At 44.2% G+C, this 17719-nt stretch overlaps 2 protein-coding genes across 5 annotated transcripts; one reads left to right on the top strand and one right to left on the bottom strand.

Annotated features, from left to right (window-relative positions):
- The first annotated feature begins 6954 nt into the window (after positions 1-6954).
- Positions 6955-9458, top strand: LOC112875456 (protein PIN-LIKES 7-like). 4 transcript variants are annotated; one of them, XM_025939315.1, is made up of 11 exons: positions 6955-7061; positions 7179-7334; positions 7399-7478; positions 7567-7691; positions 7778-7899; positions 7987-8181; positions 8256-8378; positions 8468-8568; positions 8681-8733; positions 8817-9002; positions 9105-9458. In XM_025939315.1, exons 2-11 carry the CDS (start codon positions 7200-7202, stop codon positions 9227-9229), a joined length of 1245 nt encoding a protein of 414 aa, XP_025795100.1. In that variant the 5' UTR covers positions 6955-7061; positions 7179-7199; the 3' UTR covers positions 9230-9458. The 4 variants fall into 4 exon arrangements, with proteins under 4 accessions (XP_025795100.1, XP_025795102.1, XP_025795099.1 ...); XM_025939317.1 differs by lacking the exon at positions 6955-7061 and having other exon boundaries at positions 7103-7334; positions 7581-7691; XM_025939314.1 differs by lacking the exon at positions 6955-7061 and having other exon boundaries at positions 7103-7334.
- LOC112875454 (exosome complex exonuclease RRP44 homolog A) lies at positions 9403-17322 on the bottom strand. Its single transcript, XM_025939312.1, has 24 exons — positions 17113-17322; positions 16897-17037; positions 16646-16803; positions 15706-15761; positions 15479-15601; positions 15248-15378; positions 14920-15160; positions 14672-14828; positions 14341-14581; positions 14066-14222; positions 13918-13986; positions 13063-13188; positions 12885-12937; positions 12283-12389; positions 12107-12161; positions 11933-12032; positions 11741-11852; positions 11285-11405; positions 11136-11195; positions 10950-11055; positions 10399-10494; positions 10237-10318; positions 9974-10039; positions 9403-9851 (listed from the first exon to the last, which is right to left on the bottom strand). The coding sequence occupies exons 1-24, from the start codon at positions 17164-17166 to the stop codon at positions 9656-9658; spliced, it is 2808 nt and encodes a 935-aa protein (XP_025795097.1). The 5' UTR covers positions 17167-17322; the 3' UTR covers positions 9403-9655.
- Positions 17323-17719: the final 397 nt, after the last annotated feature.

The following is a 17719-nucleotide window of genomic DNA, read 5'->3' as shown; positions in this document are numbered from 1 at the left end:
CAGAAAGAAGCGTGAAAGGATGTTCTTTCTCTTTGATAATCAATCAGAACAATAAAATACAAAACGAAAATAAACTGCAGTCTGACATTGAGGAATTTTAAACTATGTTCACATTTATGGCTGGGCTCATTAATTGTGAAACATTTGGGCTGTGTAGAGCAAAAGAAAATTTTGTACCAGCTCAGGTCAACATTTAGTACCCTGTAGAAGCAAAGGTAAAAGTAGATGTTAATGCATTGCATGCATATTTTGACATATATACTTTGGGGTATGGACCCGTAGAGGTGGATAGATCTTTTAATTTTTTTTTTGGCTATATTGTAAGCAACTATGCATTTATGCAGATAAGGTGGCCCAGAATGTATGATGATGCAAGAAGACCTTTAAGATTGAAAGCAATTAATATTTGAGTAATGCTATATCACAGAAGATTGAAGAAATGAACAGCAAATCTTTGCAGCGAGATTTTTTCAGAAAGGCTATATTGTTTCCTATCTTATTTTTTTAACAGGGGTTGCTTGCTATGATTAACATGGAACTGGAACCTAAGGTAAAATTAGCAGCCTCTAATTCAAATCTATATGAGACAAAAAAAAGTGGTGGCATAAATATTTTATTCTTATGTACCATTTTACTGTGTTTAGTATATGAAACAACCCAAGTCGGAAGCAGCACATTTATTTAAACAATAAGAGATTCTTACCATTTCAGAGTGCCTTATTAATCTTCTCAATGGATCCATTCAGTGGATCATATTGTCTCTACAGCAGCAGCACTTCCCCAATTAGCTTGGTAGCCCCAAAAACAAAGATGCACCAAGCAAAGTAATGAGGAAGCTCTAAAAAATGTAAAGTGGTAATTTTACAATAATGAAAGGTAATAAAAGGTGCTGCAATTAATAGAGAAGGTACACAAAATGTGGGCAGGAACATATAATCTGCTGCCTGCAATTACGAAGACTTCGGACACACGAATTGCATTGGGGCAAAAAACCCATTCATGCAAGTACGAAGATACTGCATATTGGGAGTTACTTTATTTCAAGCATGTCGAGCTGATTGGGAGTACGGGAGAGCGGGAGACACAGCGATTCGTAAGAACTACACACAGCCGCAAAAGCATCATGATGGACGTCCCTTCCCCTTGGTCCCTGCTCCCTGCGAGCTCGCCACCGCCGCCGCCACCATGCATCTCAGGTACTGTGTGCGTGTGAAGCAGCGAGCGGACATGGACAGGACGACCACGCCGCCGGCCGGCGAGCCGTCGACCGATTCCATGGGTATGGTGCGGTGCGTTCATGAGTAAGCGCGACAGGGCGTTGTAGCTGAACGGACCCGTACGTGTGTGCGTGAAGAGGTCCTCCACTTGGCTGGGTTTGCCGCTGCGACGACCAAGTACACACTTGTGCAGCCAGGACGTAAGGATCATCGGGCGAGCGAGTCAAGTGACTCCCTGAATTCCCGTAAAAAAAGTGACTCCCTGAGGCTAATCACAATGGGGGTTTCATGTCTATATTTCCAAGAATGCCACATCAACTTTGTAGAAGGATGAAACACCCTCTCTCAATAGAGAGTTTCATCTCACTATTTCATATGCCAACATACTATTTAAATGCTGCAAATAAATAACGAATAGGATTTACTCAATTGTTTGAAAATGAAACAAAACACTCTCAATGGAGGTTTCACACGGTTTCCAAGTTCTTGGAAATGGGTTAACATAGTTTCATCCTCATGAAACTCCATGAAACTCTTACTTCTTAAATGATGTACCATATCATCCAAATTGCTGATGTGATAGGCTAATTAATGCTATGAAACATCCTATGAAACTCCCATTGTGAATAGTCTGAATAAATGCGACAGCGTCCTGGCCAGCTACGGCGACAGAACAATCTGTGGTCGCCAGCTGACCGTGCATGCTGAGTGGCTGCGAAGCAGCGGCGGTTAGGACCACGCCGGCGGGCTCTGACTGATTCCATGCGTGTGAACGCACGAGTTTCAATGTGCGAGATATTTGTGACGTCAATGGCAGGTTACTTATTGCTACTTCACCTTTTCTGCTGGGCATCGCTTTCGTTTTGCCTGGGGGTGGCGGCGGCGGGCTACTATTTGCTAGCACGTAGTATAGAAAATATTCAATCATCCATTAGAATTAGAATTAGAATGGATAAGATTATTATTAATAGTTATATTAGTAGTTATATTAAAGATATTTTTTATATTTTTTACAATTTTATCTATTGTAACTATTTTTGACATATTGCAACATTTTTACACCGCTGTATCAGTAGTGAACCATTATAGTAAAATAATTTTTCTCATATTACTCTTACACTATCTAAATATACTACCTTACTATTTCAGAGTATAGAAAAATCTCGATCGTCCGATATTTACGTACAAAAAGTAGACAGTAAGTATACGATCGTACTACGCGCCGTAAAAATCCTCCTTTGGAATTCGTATACAATGGGTGCTGGGGAGAGCTGAGCTCGCTCGTAATGGCGAGCCGGAGACTGCCTCCGCGCGCGGCAGCTTGCGGCGGCATCAGCATGCCCGGTGGTGACGAGAGATGCCCGAGGAGCGCTCGCCGATGCCGATTGGTGTGCCTCTAGCCTTCTTCTTGGAGCGAATTTCAGACGGCAATGGCGTGGTCGCGGCGGTGACGATGGACGCCAAGGCCAAACTTGTCTCTTCTTGATGTCGCCGATCGTCTCGGCGTCCACGGCGGCACGGTCGGGCCGGCGTCGTTGGGCAACAAGCCAGCAAACCGGCGAGCGAGAGCCAGCGAGCCTACAGAGGATTGTTCACCCATGGCTTTGAAGCTCCAGGTGGAGGCCAGGGAGGCGTGGTCGCGCCGACAATGTCTACCGAGTGCCCGGTTGGGGCGGCTGGCGAGTGGCATCCCAACCCGGGGGGGACGGTATTCCAGATACCGTCCGGGTGGACGGCAAATGAAATACGGTCCACCCTGGATTCTCTAAACAGCCGTCGAATGGGAGATGTGCGGCCAAGATTGCGGCTAGTAATAACGAACCGAGATGCTTTTCTGTTTTCTTCTTCCTTGAGCTCTCCAGCTCGCTGTTCCCCTCGGCAATTCCAGTGGTCCGGTGATGCAGAGGTAGCAGCCTTGACCGTGAGAGCTCGCGGTTGAGTGGAGGCCGCGGCCCCGAACGCCAAGGTCAGCCACCTCCGCCTGTATCCTGGCCGGCGAATGAGGAGGATCGACTGTGTTCGAGTTCGGCCAGACAGGCATGCAGGCTGACGCGGATGAACGCCGCCGAGGCGTAGAGAGCCAGTTCAAGTCTCCGTGCCTTGCCTCGCCTCTTTCAGAAATGGAGGTGGTAGCGCTGCAGGACTCGTAAGGTAGAAGTAGATATGCTGCTGAATTGCTCATGCTGAGTTGAGATGATGTTCAGTTCGTCTGTTCCAATCTTGTGCGGATCAAAAGGCAACGAAATAAAGGTATGTTGGGGAGGATTCCTTTCCATGACAGACTAACGGTGAGAAGATGAAGACTGAACAATTTAATGGGATGCTTCACAGATACTTCGGAGTTCAGAGTCCTATGCTGATGTTCGAGTTCAGAGTTCAGATACTTCATGGTCGAAGCCTAGAAAGCTGACGAGCGAGTGCCGCGAGAGCTGTTGCAGCAGAACGTCGTTCGCCTTGGGCTTGGGGAGCTCGAGGTGGAGGGCAGGAGGGCGTGGTGGCGCCGATGATGTCAGGCGGGTGGGCGGCGGCGAGAGGCAGCCCCTGCTGCAGCCAACCTTTTCCAGTGCTTGCAGCCGCCGCCGTTCCCGTCGCGGCGTCGCCGAAGCTCTCCGGCCTTTCGTCCTTGCTCGTGCTCGCGCTCGTCACGGCTGGGCCAGGGATCCCCATCGCCTTGAAGTTGGAGCCATACGGCACGAGCAGGCACTTCCCGCCTCTGCTCCACTGCGACCCGGCGCTCTCCAGGAACGATGACGATAGCGCGTTTCGGGCAACGTGCTGTCACTCCCCGCCACGCTCCCCTCCGCCACATCCACTCCTCCACGGTATTCGCCGCCACGCGCTCCCCTCCGCAGCCGCAGCCGCGCCCACGGGATTCACCGCCACGCGGTACGGCAGCCGCGACAGCGCCTTTGCGGGCGGGCACCCTGCTTCGGCCTCGGTGCTGGGCGCGGCTCCCCTTTCTCCTCCCCCGGAGACTGCCCGGCATGGAGGCAGATGGGTTGGATCTTGCGCTTGCGCTGGACGGAGGCCGCCGTCGCCGGCGGATCGCCGGGAGGAGGGAACATGACTCATTTGTAAATTTTAGAGGGACATTTTGCAATATACCCCTAGATCGGATCGCGATTAATAGTCGCGATCCACCATAGAGGTGTATGTGTAAAATATCGATCCAGGGTTTTGCAATATACCCCTAAATTGGATCGCGATTAGTAGCCGCGATCCAAAATAGGGGTGTATGTGTAAACTATTGATCCGGATTTTTGCAATACACTCCCCTTTTCTCCTCCCCAGGCGACGGCCTCACGTTCCTGTCCGCCGCCGCCCAGGACGTCGCGCGCTCGAGGCTCGACGACCGGTCCCCGTCCCCGTCGAAGATTCCGGTCGCGTGGGTATAGGCCGTGAGAACTCGCGGCGGAGCTGAACCCCCGCCCCCCAATGCCAAGGCCACTCGCTCCTGGTTCTGGCTTGGCCGGTGATGTCCCCGACGTCAATGGTGGGTTGTGTTCTTGGTTTGTTGCAGGATCGGTAGGTCAGGTACTCAGCCACTCAGATATGCTGGTGACGCAGAGAGTCCAGAGGGCTGGCCTTTCAGTTCCTCTGCCCCAATCCTATGGAGATCAAGGCAGGAAAAAACGGTGCGAGAAAGACTTCGATTCGATGACAGTGAGATGATGAACTAGGAAAAACGGGACGCGGCACAGATACTAGAGAATTCAGAGTGCTTTGCTGATTCGATCTATCTGATGCAAGTTCAGCGACACCGATCATCTGAAATTTTCAGCAAGTAGAGTGATCATCCGCGTTTTCAGTTTTGCCCAGATATTATATCTTCGCACTTTAGTTACTCTTGTTGTTTTCATTTGATCCCCGTCGCTCCTGAAAAGTTGGCTTTACCATCTATCCGGAGCAAGTCTCACCAACTTCATACCTGTTATTTTTGCCAGTCCACTTCAGATTCAGAGCTTCCATGCTTTAGTGGCCAAAAAATGTCAGATTTGAGCATCCAAACAACAATTCTTGCTATACTCACCAAGTGCAAATTGTTTGTGATAGCGTTATTCACCTGAATCAGCCGCTTCAGAATACTAACGGGAGACATCATCACCTTGAGCATACAAAGGACAATCGGTGTTGACAGTGTCTGTGCTAGATAAATAGTTATTTTCGGGCACATTTTAATTCTAAAATTACACGTACAATTTATTAATAATTTCATGACTATGATAAGTGAAATAAGATATGTGCACTTGTTTAAATTTAACATGAATTTAATCAAGATAAAGGAGTATCACACTATACCCCGAGGTGGGTTCATTGCCACAGGCACCAGATGCACCGTTACCAGCTGGACCATACATGCTCGACTGACCTGTTTGAAGTAATCGAACGAACTCGATGCAGTGTAGATTTCTAGTTGTTTGAAGTAGTCGATCAAAGAGCCGAGTGATCGTAGAGTTGAGGAAGTAGTCACACAATTATTGAAGTAGTTGTACGAGTTGTTTGAAATAGTCGATCGAGGAGTTGTTAAACTAGTCGTACGAGTTGTTTGAAGTAGTCGACCCTACACTAGAAAGTAGTCGATTGAACCACAGAAAGTAGTCAATCGATGCATCGAGTGATCATATTGTCGAGGAAGTAGTCGTACGAGTTGTTGAAGTACGGACGGCGCAGTCGACGAACAAAGTCGAGAGTCGGTGCGCAGGGTCTGATGGTGAACAGTACGCCGGTGAAGACGTCACGGTTCTAGGCGAGCAGTCGCGTAAAGACGCTCTCCAAAAATCTGATTGCTCCGCTATCCCGTGCGGGACTTTCAGCGGACAATGGTTCCGGAGGTAATTGCTCTAGCTGGAGATGTGCGCGCAGCACCGGCGATGGGGAATGCAGGAAAGCAGTAGAGGGAGGAAGAGAGATATTTTCGCGCGTTTGAAAGAGAAGAAGATACCGGATGATATACATGAGAGTCTGGGGACAAAAGGATGCACTTGGACACCATCAACGCCATCAAACAGAGTAATAGTAATTAACTCGCGCAGAATCAATCACAGGAATGAATCGTTGTGAATGAATCGTAGTCGTAATGTTCATTGCTTGGTTCAAAACATCCGCCCCACACCACAACACTTCATAGTTGAGATTCTCTCTCTTTCGTTACGGAATTACATAATAATCCCTAGCATGTAATGGTGGATTTTTAATTCTTTAATTGTAAATATTGGACCAAAAGCTCACATATTCCAACAGTCCGTTCTTTCAAGGGGTGAAGAACAGTCTTGATCTGCACAGAAAAAAATCGAAGTGTTCCTAGATTCAAATGTTGCACTGGATCTCGCATGATCTCATTTTCGAATTCACATATGTTCTTCCAAACTTCCAACACTTGGGAGTCATTTTTTTAAAAAAAACGGAACAGCTCTACTTTGCTCTATGCGATGGCCGATGGCGAAGTCCGTCGGCACGGGCTGCGTTTGTATGTAACTGGGCTGGGATACACGGGCTGTTAAAGTTAAAAAGGCCGTAATGGGCTCATAGGCCCATGCGCAAGCATGGAGCCAATAAAAAGGAATTGTACAAAATTTGACATGCGAAGGCCTTGTCAATTCTCGGCACGCACACTCCGCATTTGCTGAGTTTGACACGTGGGACCTCACGCGTCATGGCTGTTGAGCAACGCCCGCCGTTTCTTCTGTGGCTACAGCCACTAGCCCACTACTAAGCGGCGGCGCAGCAACAGCAGATTTTGTCTTCTTTCAGCTCTCTCCTGATCCTGAAGTTGCAGGCATTCGGATCGTTGACTCATTTCATTTCTTCCTGCAAATATCACTGGAACAGCACAAACACTGGCAGGTAAATTTCCTTTCTGATCGTCGCCACTTTTTTCACTTCTAGTGTCATACTGCGTTTCTTTCAGGGAGGCTATGAAAAGGCTATGCGTTCTGAATGTTTGCTGCATGTTTCTGGCAGGCAAAATCTGAGGCTTCCAAGATGAGGTTCTGGTCTCTGCTCATCGTGGCATGGCTGCCGGTTCTGCAGGTCCTCCTCGTAGGATTGCTTGGAGCTCTTCTCGCATCCAATCGTTTCAACGTTCTCACATCTGATGCTCGAAGGAGCATCAATAAGGTAACGCCAAACGAGCACGCCGTACCTTAGTTGGACGATACACCGAACTGAATGTTATCTGCAGATTGTTTATATTGTCTTCGTTCCATCGCTCGTCTTCTCTAGCTTGGCGAGCACTGTCACGCTCAAGGACATCATCTCTTGGTTAGAATCCACTTCCACTACCTTTACTCAGCAGTTCGATGAATAGTTTGGGGCTTTGATTGGTCGTTGCTGAACTTGATGGGTTAAGGTGGTTCATGCCAGTGAACATGGGCATCATATTTCTGATTGGAGCAGTTCTAGGATGGGTGTCTGTCAAAGCCTTCAGACCTGGAGAACATCTTCAGGGACTCGTCATTGCTTGTTGCTCATCAGGCAAGATATATAGCAGACACAGATAAACAAAAGGATTTCTAGAATTTTCCTTGTCAGGTTTTACGTGCTTGCCTGATCAATTTCAGGTAACTGGGGCACTATCCCTTTGATGATTGTTCCAGCAATTTGCAACGAGGAGGACAATCCCTTTGGGGACGCCAATACCTGCAACTCTCTTGGTCTCTCCTATGTCTCGTTATCAATGGCGGTAAGGTCATGGTTTCTTCATCACCTCCATGCATGGAAGGCTGGAACGGTTAGCTTGGATTCAGAATGTTAGCTGTTCCTCATGCAGCTCGGAAATTTCTACATATGGACGCACAGCTACAGTGTCATGAAGAGATCCGCTAAACTGTACAGGGCAAAATGCAAGAATCATCACGCTCGGACTGACACGAGCAAAGAACATTTGGGTCAAGGTGCAACTGATGATTATGTGGCTTTTGTTCCACCGACTTCTGAAATTTTTTCAGACGATGTTGGCAACTCCGTAAGTGAAATATTTCATTGCTCTATGGACATAAGTGATGTACAAACTCTAATTATTTTTTCAATTTGGTCCAGATTATTTCCCCGTTGCCTCCAAATGATGCTAGAGCTAGCTTCTTGAGTCGCTACTTGAGAGCGGCAAAGGATTTATTGGTAGAAGTACTGATAGAACTGTGGTCACCACCAAGTATAGCTGCGGTATGACTTGTTCCACTATCATGCTAGTGCAGAAATGAACATTGTAATTCAAAAATAACTGATATCATTGGGTAACACAATTGTGGTAGCTCGTGGGGTTCACTGTTGGCACAATAGACAAGATGAAGTCACTTGTTACGGAAGAAGGTTACCCTCTTCGGGTAATCCAAGATTCAACCACATTACTAGGGTAGGTTCAGCCGTCAGCATCACTTACTTTACCAATGTTCTTGATGAAAAACTGTTGGCATCAAAGGAGAAAACGCGTGCTTATTTTGGATGCCATTGAAACTTTCCCACAGAGATGCTACAATTCCATGCACCGTGCTGATCCTCGGTGGAAACCTAACAAAAGGTACTGCTCGCTGCCATAAGCCCAAAATGACATGTGACATCCATATGCCTTCCAAGTTTACGCTTGCAATGCTGGGCTATCAGGGATAGGCAAGACGGTGGTCGAGCCTATTGTGGTGATATCGATCATTGTCATACGCTACATCGTCCTCCCTGCCTGCGGCATCGGCGTCGTCACCGCAGCCACCAAGCTTGGGTTCCTACCAAGATCTCCCCTGTACCGCTATGTGCTCCTGTTGCAGTCCACAGTTCCTCCAGCCATGAGCATTGGTAATGCAAATTCCGCTCCTGTTATCAGTATTAGAGATGCTCTGTATCTGAGGGCAGATGTGCCGCCTCTCAGGTGAACAACCATTTCTTTCTCCGACGCAGGCACAATAGCTCAGCTGTTTGACGTTGGGGAAGAGGAGTGCTCTATCATCTTCCTGTGGACGCACCTGGTTGCTGCCTTGGCTCTCACGCTTTGGTCGACGGTGTTCATGTCGCTTGTGCTGTGAGCTACCAGTATTGAATCCAGCTTGATGCAGATACGATGACAGAGACAAATTAGGAACAGGAAATGTACCGTCGCCAATTTAATTTTGGAGTAATGGTAAACATCAGCATGATTTGGCCATGCAAAATAATGTTTGCTTTCCATGTAAGTGAATGCATCGTTACATAACAATTCTTTCACGTGAACATACAACAGCTCTTTCACATTAACAAAATATAGCGATGTATTCACAGCTGCGAGTACCATTCATAAACTAAGTTCCCATATACAGAGGAAAACTATCCATATTCTGATTTGATAGTGCAAGACCCTGACCATGATGCTACTGTTACAAATCGTAAATAGCCAATGTTGAATTAAAGAATGGGCAGGAGAACAAAGAGGTGTAAGGGCTGGGAATACTAATGTTACAGTTAAGCTGCACATTTCAAATGAGGGTGAGTTGCAGCTTTGGGCGGTGGGGCTGAGGCTCAACAACTTCCATATGAATCCTAACAGTCTGCAGGACAGCATAACTGATGTTTGTTCCGGGCTTGGTTACCCTCTGGTGCACCTCGTCAACAACCCAGTCGCCACCCTTGTCTCCTTTAGGAGTAAGGTAGATGGGCCCTTCTATGCCAAACCTGATTTTTTTTTAAAAAAAGGAGTAAAACGATGAATGCGTAACATTGAGTTCAACTGCTGTGAAGGTTGGAATAAATAGCACCGGTAAATACGAGCGAGAGAGAGGGAGAAAGAACCATACTTTGGGACGAAGACTATGAAACCATTTGCCTTGATCTTTACTATCCTAGCTTCAGTATCAGTTGGCCTGCACAGTGAAGCGTTCAGCAGTCAGAACTCAGAAAACAATTATGTACACATTCCTTAAAGGCTTCAACAGACTTGAAGTCATTACTTTTTGCCCCTATCTTTATCACAATTTCGCATATTATCCACTTCTAACCTACCATAAAATCCACTTCTAACCTACCACAAACCTATGTAATTTACAATCAGATTCTGTACCTTGTCCTGAAATATATGAGGGTGTGGAGTTCAACTGATGCTCTGCTTGCCATCTGGGCATTTCGGTGTCTGTAATTCAAGTCTGGCAGGATAGCAGTATCAGTACCAAACAACAGGATTCAAATAGAAATAAATGCTCAACTATTGGATTTGATTCCTTACTGTCAGCGATGCCTGTAAGTTGAGGACCATCTTGAAAGATTGGTGGGAGCTTTGCAATTTCTAGAGCCGCAGCTAGCAACCTATGAACAACAACATCTGCAACAAAAGGGTATAAATTTGATGTCTTGCACCACTTCTACAGGCTATAACCAAAAACTACATGATCAACTATGCTATCAAGTATCATAGGTTTCATGTGAAGAAGTGCTAGACCACAGCTGTGTGATGGCACTCCGCACTCCACACGAGGCTACAAAATTGTCCATGTCATACACTCATGCAGAAGATAGATTAGTCTGATTCAGTCCCAGGGCGCATCTTATACTAAGACAAAAGCAGATTCAACAGCAAGCTATTCATGCTATCAACAGTGGCGGAGCTTTGGTGGAGCTTCAGCTAATATGCAGGGGGGCAGCAACGTTCAATCAAAAGGAATTAGCAATATAAGTGGTTAGCTGACATGTCTTGAATGGCTGGTTTCCGATAACAATCAACCTATCAAATCTAATGTTATTTTCATGCATCAGAGCATCTATGGATGGAAAACAAACCTGCGTATCTGCGAATAGGAGAAGTGAAATGAGTGTAAAGAGAAGCTGCAAGCCCGTAATGGTAATACTCAGAAAAGGTCAAATCTCCGCTGCAAAAATAAACAGCCTGTGTGTTGCAACAGGGGAGTTATATGGATTCTTTGGAATCAGTAAATTAGAATAGGGACTTCAGTTCAGTTATCTTACCTGTGTCATGCATCTAGTCGCCAGAATTCTAATAAGCTTATTGAAGTATGGGTCATCTCTCTGCATGTCATGCCGTAATAAAAGGTTAACATATAGTCTGTTATCATCTAGAGTGAAGCATCCAGAGACTAAAATAATCTCAGTTTCACCTTTGCATTGTCAAGTGATTCAGCTAATGCCTTTGAGGATGACACATCCAGATTTAGGCCAACAGAAGAGGCGGTACGGAGTAATGGCTCAAGCATCTCCTTTGTTGGGCTAGGATGACGCCTGTTACCAACAGAAAGAAAATTTGCAGGCTTATAAAAGGTCAGTAAGTAAAACTGGTAAAGTTGCTCAGAATTGGAAGAGTTATTTATTAAAAAGAACAGATTAGCAGTAAAATCAGCAAGCAGATAAATGAGTCACAAATAAGAATGTGATAAATGGCAGACTTTCACCAAATCTGCTCGTTTCTATGGACACAGTGGGGTGGATATTTCCAATGGCTTTTCAAAAAAGTTAAGGTATCTTTGGATGTGCGCAATTCTTCTTTTTTTGAAAATTGGATGTGCGCAATTTTAACATGGTCTGGATGTGATGATAAAAATCGGACAAATGTGTACCTTAGCAAAGAACATAAGGGAAAGTGCTTCAAAATCTTCTCAGCAACAGAAATATTTGCCGCCAACATAAACTCTTCAATCATTTGATTTGCCTCACGGATTTGATAAATTCCTACGGATTTGATGTAACTAAGTACATTATGGGTGCAAATTCTGAAATATAATACCAATAAGCTTTACAGAACTTCATACCTATGTCAAGAGGATCATGAGTTTCACTATCGATCTCAAATTTTACTTCTGCAGAAGCAAGAGTCAGAGCCCCTCTTTCGCAACGTCGTTGTCGCATGATCTACATAAAGCAATGAAACAAAAATTTACTAGATGGTAACAGAAAGTATGATAAGAGTAAACACAATAGCTGACCTTTGCCAATGAATTTAAGTTCCGCAAGTCTACGGTTAGTGGATCAACTAAACGGCTGAAAAATAAATGAAAGGAAAGCAATAAATTACACTGATGTTGTTTGACTTATTAGATCAACTTAAGAGTTTGACTTTCATGTACAGTAATGTTCTGAGAATTTGCAATGTAGAAGGTACCTGTCATCCATTCTTGCCTGGGCTTCCACATAAGACATTGCAGCACAAGATTTGATAACACTCTTTGTATATCTCGTGGATATGATATCAGCATCAGGAGTCATTTCCTGTAAACATAATGTTCCAAATACCAATACACCAATATGTAAGTATCAGTACACTTCTTTAAATGCCAGAGGAAAGATGAAAGTACTCTCCTCATATAGCAGAATGATACTATGAGGGAAGCCCTAAAAGGTGATTCTACTTATAAATCATAATTCAGAAAGGGGCAGCAAGCAGAATTAGTAATATTGCATCATAAAATGTAAAGGCACCAAAGTTAGCCCAAATAAATGTAAGGTGCACAAATTAGCAATATGTGAAACCTGAAACCATAGGGGAAAACATGAAAAACATTTGCAAAATCATGCAGTGGATTCTAAGATAATACGTACCACCTGAGTTCATAGGGCTCGGAGGAGGGCACTGTGGACATATGTTCCACATGATAGACATGTTATAGATAAGAGTAGAAAAGGTAATACCAATTGAAATATCCTATGCAATGCGCATGTAACAAGTGGGAATCAAAACAACAAAATGACATGAACTAGACTTACCCAAATGACAGAGAATGCCAGCCTTTCAACATCAGCACGAAGTGAACAAACATCTGGAAATCAAAATAAAAGAAAACATTAGCCAATTCAGGTACTACAAATTGTCAGTTTTTTCTTCACTTAAAATAGCAATATTTCATGTTTAGTTAATTCAGTATGCAACAAGGAGAATCCACACCTTCAGTCAGGGGCTTTGGAAGCATATCAATCCGCTGCCCAACAAGATAAACAGAAGTGCCCCTTTGCGCAGCTTCCTCATCAAGAGGGGTACCAGGGTGAACAAAATTAGTGACATCAGCAATATCTGGTCAGCCTATGTCAAGAAATGCATTATGTGGATCAGTAGGACAGACCACAGAATAAATGAACATGACCAATTGCTTATTGAGACAAAGATTGTGATCTGAGGCCAGAAGTAAATTGGTCTAGATAACAAATTCAAGCACCACGGGTACAACGTAGATGATGACATATTGTGCAATAGCCTGTTTGAATCCACTTTCAATATGTAAATTTAATTCAATTTTATGTCATTATGGATTTTTGTCATGGAAGATGGGCAATTCCAATTCAAAACAGGTGGTACCCAATCAGATGAAGCAAAAGGATTTTATCTAACAGGTAGAAGATGAAAGTTATCAAGAAAAAGGATTTCTAAATTCCAAATTGAATCTACACCAAGCAGACACCATACTAAATTAACTTAAAACCTCCTGCATAACACTAATTTTCCAACATGACACAACCTCGTGCAGCATTTGCTGCATGTTTAGGACAATAAAATTGTTTCCCTTTTTTTTTTGCTTATCAACCAATTCCACTTATTACTAAACAAGCAATTCGATAAATACACTCCAAGCCAAGTATAATGGTAGGGCTTAGTCACAATTTGCAAAAACAAACCACCACCAACTAAAATAAAGTTAAATAGGTATATTAACTGAAAGATCACCAAGGAAGAAAACACATGATAAATTCACTCCTACATATGAACTAGATAGAAGAATTTATAGCAGAAATTGATAAAGGATACGGACTCCAACTTCAAAATTTCCATTTGGAAGTAATGTGCAATGTAGTGCGTCATCAATATCTCGACAACCTACACAGCAGTTGAAGCATAAGGGCTTGACTCAGCTACATAAAATAGAAATAGATTGCAGGTATCCTGATTAAATCACCTGGTGGATCCACACTAAAGACTCTCACATGACGCAAGTCTTGTCTATTAGGATTGGCCAAATCGTCTGGTGATAATGTCCATGGTAATGGTGGCAAACAAGCAAGGACTTGTGTAGAGAAAGGCCTGGTGTTGATATCGTTCTCTATTAAGACAACCTGCTTCATGCATAAACATCGCTTAGCATGTCACCATCAAGAGTATGCTTTTGCATGCAAATTTTGTAAGGTAAGTTGCAACTGCACTTGATGCAACCATAAATTTAAGTATCCTTGCCTCTGTTTCAGTTTCTTTGTCACCAATATCTCCAATCGTTCGTACGTAGTGACCTGATGGATAGCGAGACAAAACATCCCATGAATCAACCGCAACAACAATTCTTTTGTTCAAAAGATTCTCAAGCTGTCTGGTTTGAATTCGGATTTTAGGAATTCTTCGATCTTTTGAAACAAATAAAGCATGAGCAACGCCCCCACTACCAGCAGGCATGGGCATTGGCTGCAAGGATCCACAGTACCTGCAGAACACCAGCACCGTATCATGTTATCTCGAGATCAGAAGTATATATCACAGTTAGACATCTCATTCAGGACATATAGAAACTTACGAATTCCAATTTCTCTTAATTATACCAACAACACGTCCAAGTGGACGACTAGAGACAGAAGGAGCTGATGATCCAACTGTTGATTGTGTGGAACTGGTGTTCCGAGGAGCATCATCAGCACTATTAGGTACTAGATGGACATCTTCTTCTTCTTCTTCTGAAATGAAAAAAAAAAACAGCAAGATTCACCAAATAAGAAAATAAAATGAGATGTGTTTCATCTTGTTCTTTCAGCACTGAGAAAATACCATCATCATCTGCTATAAATGACTTTGACTCATGCCATTGATCTTGTGGCAAGAGCTCAACAGCAACTATATCACCATCAAAAGCCCTGTTCATATTTGAGCGTCCGCGGATAACAATCTCATCACCAATGCTCTCACTTCCAACATAAGCTTCAAATGGATTGTAACGATTAACTCGAAGCTTCCCTTGATGGTAGATTCCACACCGCAGACCAGATGTAATTTCTGACATTGGTTTGTGCTGAGATAATAACAAGCAAACAGAGGGATACGTTACACGCTACAGCATAAATGAAATCAACAAAGCACTCGTGTACAGTTAGCATACCTCACTGTAGATTACTTTCTTCTTGGATGGTCTATGATCTTCTACATCTTCCATGGTAACATCTCCACTAGTTGAAACCACCACCAAATCAAGCAAACCAGGCTGCGCAAGCGACCTTACATATGACTCAACTGGAACAAGAAATATTTTATTGAGGTTGTGGCTATATAAAATCATTTCTTCAGTACTTAAAAAGATTAAGCTACAAATTCATTGCAGCGTGCTATCCACCTGTCTCAGCATTAAGGCCTTCTTCAATAGCTTTCCTTTTGTTATCTCTATCATTTGTAATCAGCAGAACCTTCACACTCCCACCAAGATGGCTTTGGTACCAACGAGCGGCAACACGAATTGCTGGATTGGAAAATAATCAGTGTCTGAAAATACATACCAGTGTCCTATATATATGATAGGAAATGAATATGTGGAATCACATAACCAAGTTAACAAAACCATACCTCTGTCATTACGATCATTAGAGCTCTCCCCAACCATGTCTTTGACATAAGTATCCCTGTTTTTTCGAGTAAATGAGAAACTTATATGGCAGGGGAAAGAGAAGGTTGCTGCCAAGATGCAAGTTTTGGTATAAATAGGTTACAAGATTAACAGGGGTACACAAATAGAAGCTGTAATGTGTGCATTTAGATTTCAAAATTGTGTCCCATTGATAGGCAATTAGATCCTATAAAATATTGAGAATATAAATCGATAGTTGCTGTTTTTACTGCCAACATACATCACTGTGCTTGACCTAGTTCTGTAGAAAGATAAGCATTATTGCCCTTTTATCATGCAGTTCATCCACTTCTATTTCACTTCGAAAGAGGCAGTGTAAGGAAGAGCCTACACTTGTAAGAAACTGAGACACACATTGACAACTTTGCATTATGAAAGCTGTATTTAAAGATAGCAATGTAATTCTTTCCAGGAAACTAATAAGTAATTATGCAGTCATGGTGCTTGCATAAAGACATTTCGTGAATACAATCATGCTCAAACTGTGAAAAATGGGGGTCAAAACTTATGCTGCAGGTTAAAGGAGTATGTGGCTTGAAGCAAACATCATTTGAAGTCTTGAAGAAAGTCTTTTAAAGATAGCATCAATTTCAACTAATTTAAGAAATTTCTCAACACTAACTCTAACAAAATGTGGCCACAGTATCAGATGGCACGCACGAGTAATCTTAGCTTAACCCTTGAGTTTTCCTCGATTTATCCAACGCTAGCAACTCAAATATATTTATACAACTACGCCAGCAGGCAGCAGCTCTATGAGCAATATTCTATTGACTACGAATTTGAACCTGGCAACTATTGGTTCATAATCTAGCAAGAGAGCATAGCAAGCTAAATAAAAATTACCGATGAGAACACCATAGTAGAACATGGGCCCACCTGTGCTGCTCGTTGGCGAAAACGTAAAACCTCCGTGCTTTGTTGGTGCATAGTGCCTTGATCCTGTTGAAAACGGCAAGGTTCTTATTCTTCACTTCGTCCAGGACCACCGACAGAAGGACGACATCCTCAATCGCCGGATTCTCCAGCAAATCGATCTGACGCAACATCTCAACTCATCATTCCTCCACGCCCTCAACCTTATATCCGACAAGGAGGCTAAGCAGGAGACTGAGTAACGCTTTGGTTACCTGGTGGAGCACGACGTTGGTGTCGACGACGAGGATGGCGGCCGCCGCGGCGTCGAGTTTGCGCTCGGCGGCGGTGTCGCAGGCGGAGCAGGGGACGAAGCCGCAGTATATGTCGTCACGGAGGTAGTGCTCCCTGACGACCTGCGGAGAGAGAGCGACGGCGTCAGGTAGGGTTTGGGGCGGCCTCTTGAGGTGGTGGTGTTGCCGAGTACTGACCTTTTGGATGCGACCTTGCTTCGTCTTCTTCACGAAGGACTTGCTCTGCAGCATGGTGGCAAGCGGCGGCGTGGCACGAGGCGGAGCCGGCGGCGAGGAGCGTGGAACGGAGGAGACGTGTACCAGCCGGCGGCGGGGGGTAGTGGCGGCGCCGGCAAAGGGGGTGTCGGCGTTTAATTTTTGTTTGGTGGGTGCGTTTTGGGTCGGTTGAGCTAGCTTGAGCCCAGCTTGGGTTTGGGTTCGGGCCCGTCCGGGAAGGCTATTGTACAGGCTGCTGAAGCAGACGGACATCAAACAAGGCCCAAGCCCGGCCTTTTGCACAACATACCATTTTGCAGTTTTTCAGCTATCCCATGCTCCAAGTGGGCATGTTGTAATAGACGAAATACCTATGCTGTTGTCTATTCTCTTTTGTTTTCTTTTGGCAAGGAGCCAAGGAACCATATTATGCAAATAATATTATTGTGCGATGATTGATAATAAACCGCAAAATTAAATAAAAGAAAATGGAAATGGAAATGCTAAAACGACATCAAAGCGAACAAGAGGTGCCACGGATAAAAGATGCAGACAACACCGTCCCGAACGACCACGAATGCGAGAAGCC

This window comes from Panicum hallii, chromosome 9, assembly GCF_002211085.1.
Source record: "Panicum hallii strain FIL2 chromosome 9, PHallii_v3.1, whole genome shotgun sequence".
Taxonomy (NCBI): domain Eukaryota; kingdom Viridiplantae; phylum Streptophyta; class Magnoliopsida; order Poales; family Poaceae; genus Panicum; species Panicum hallii.
Note: the sequence above shows the minus strand (reverse complement) of the source record. Positions and strands in the feature narration are given on the sequence as shown.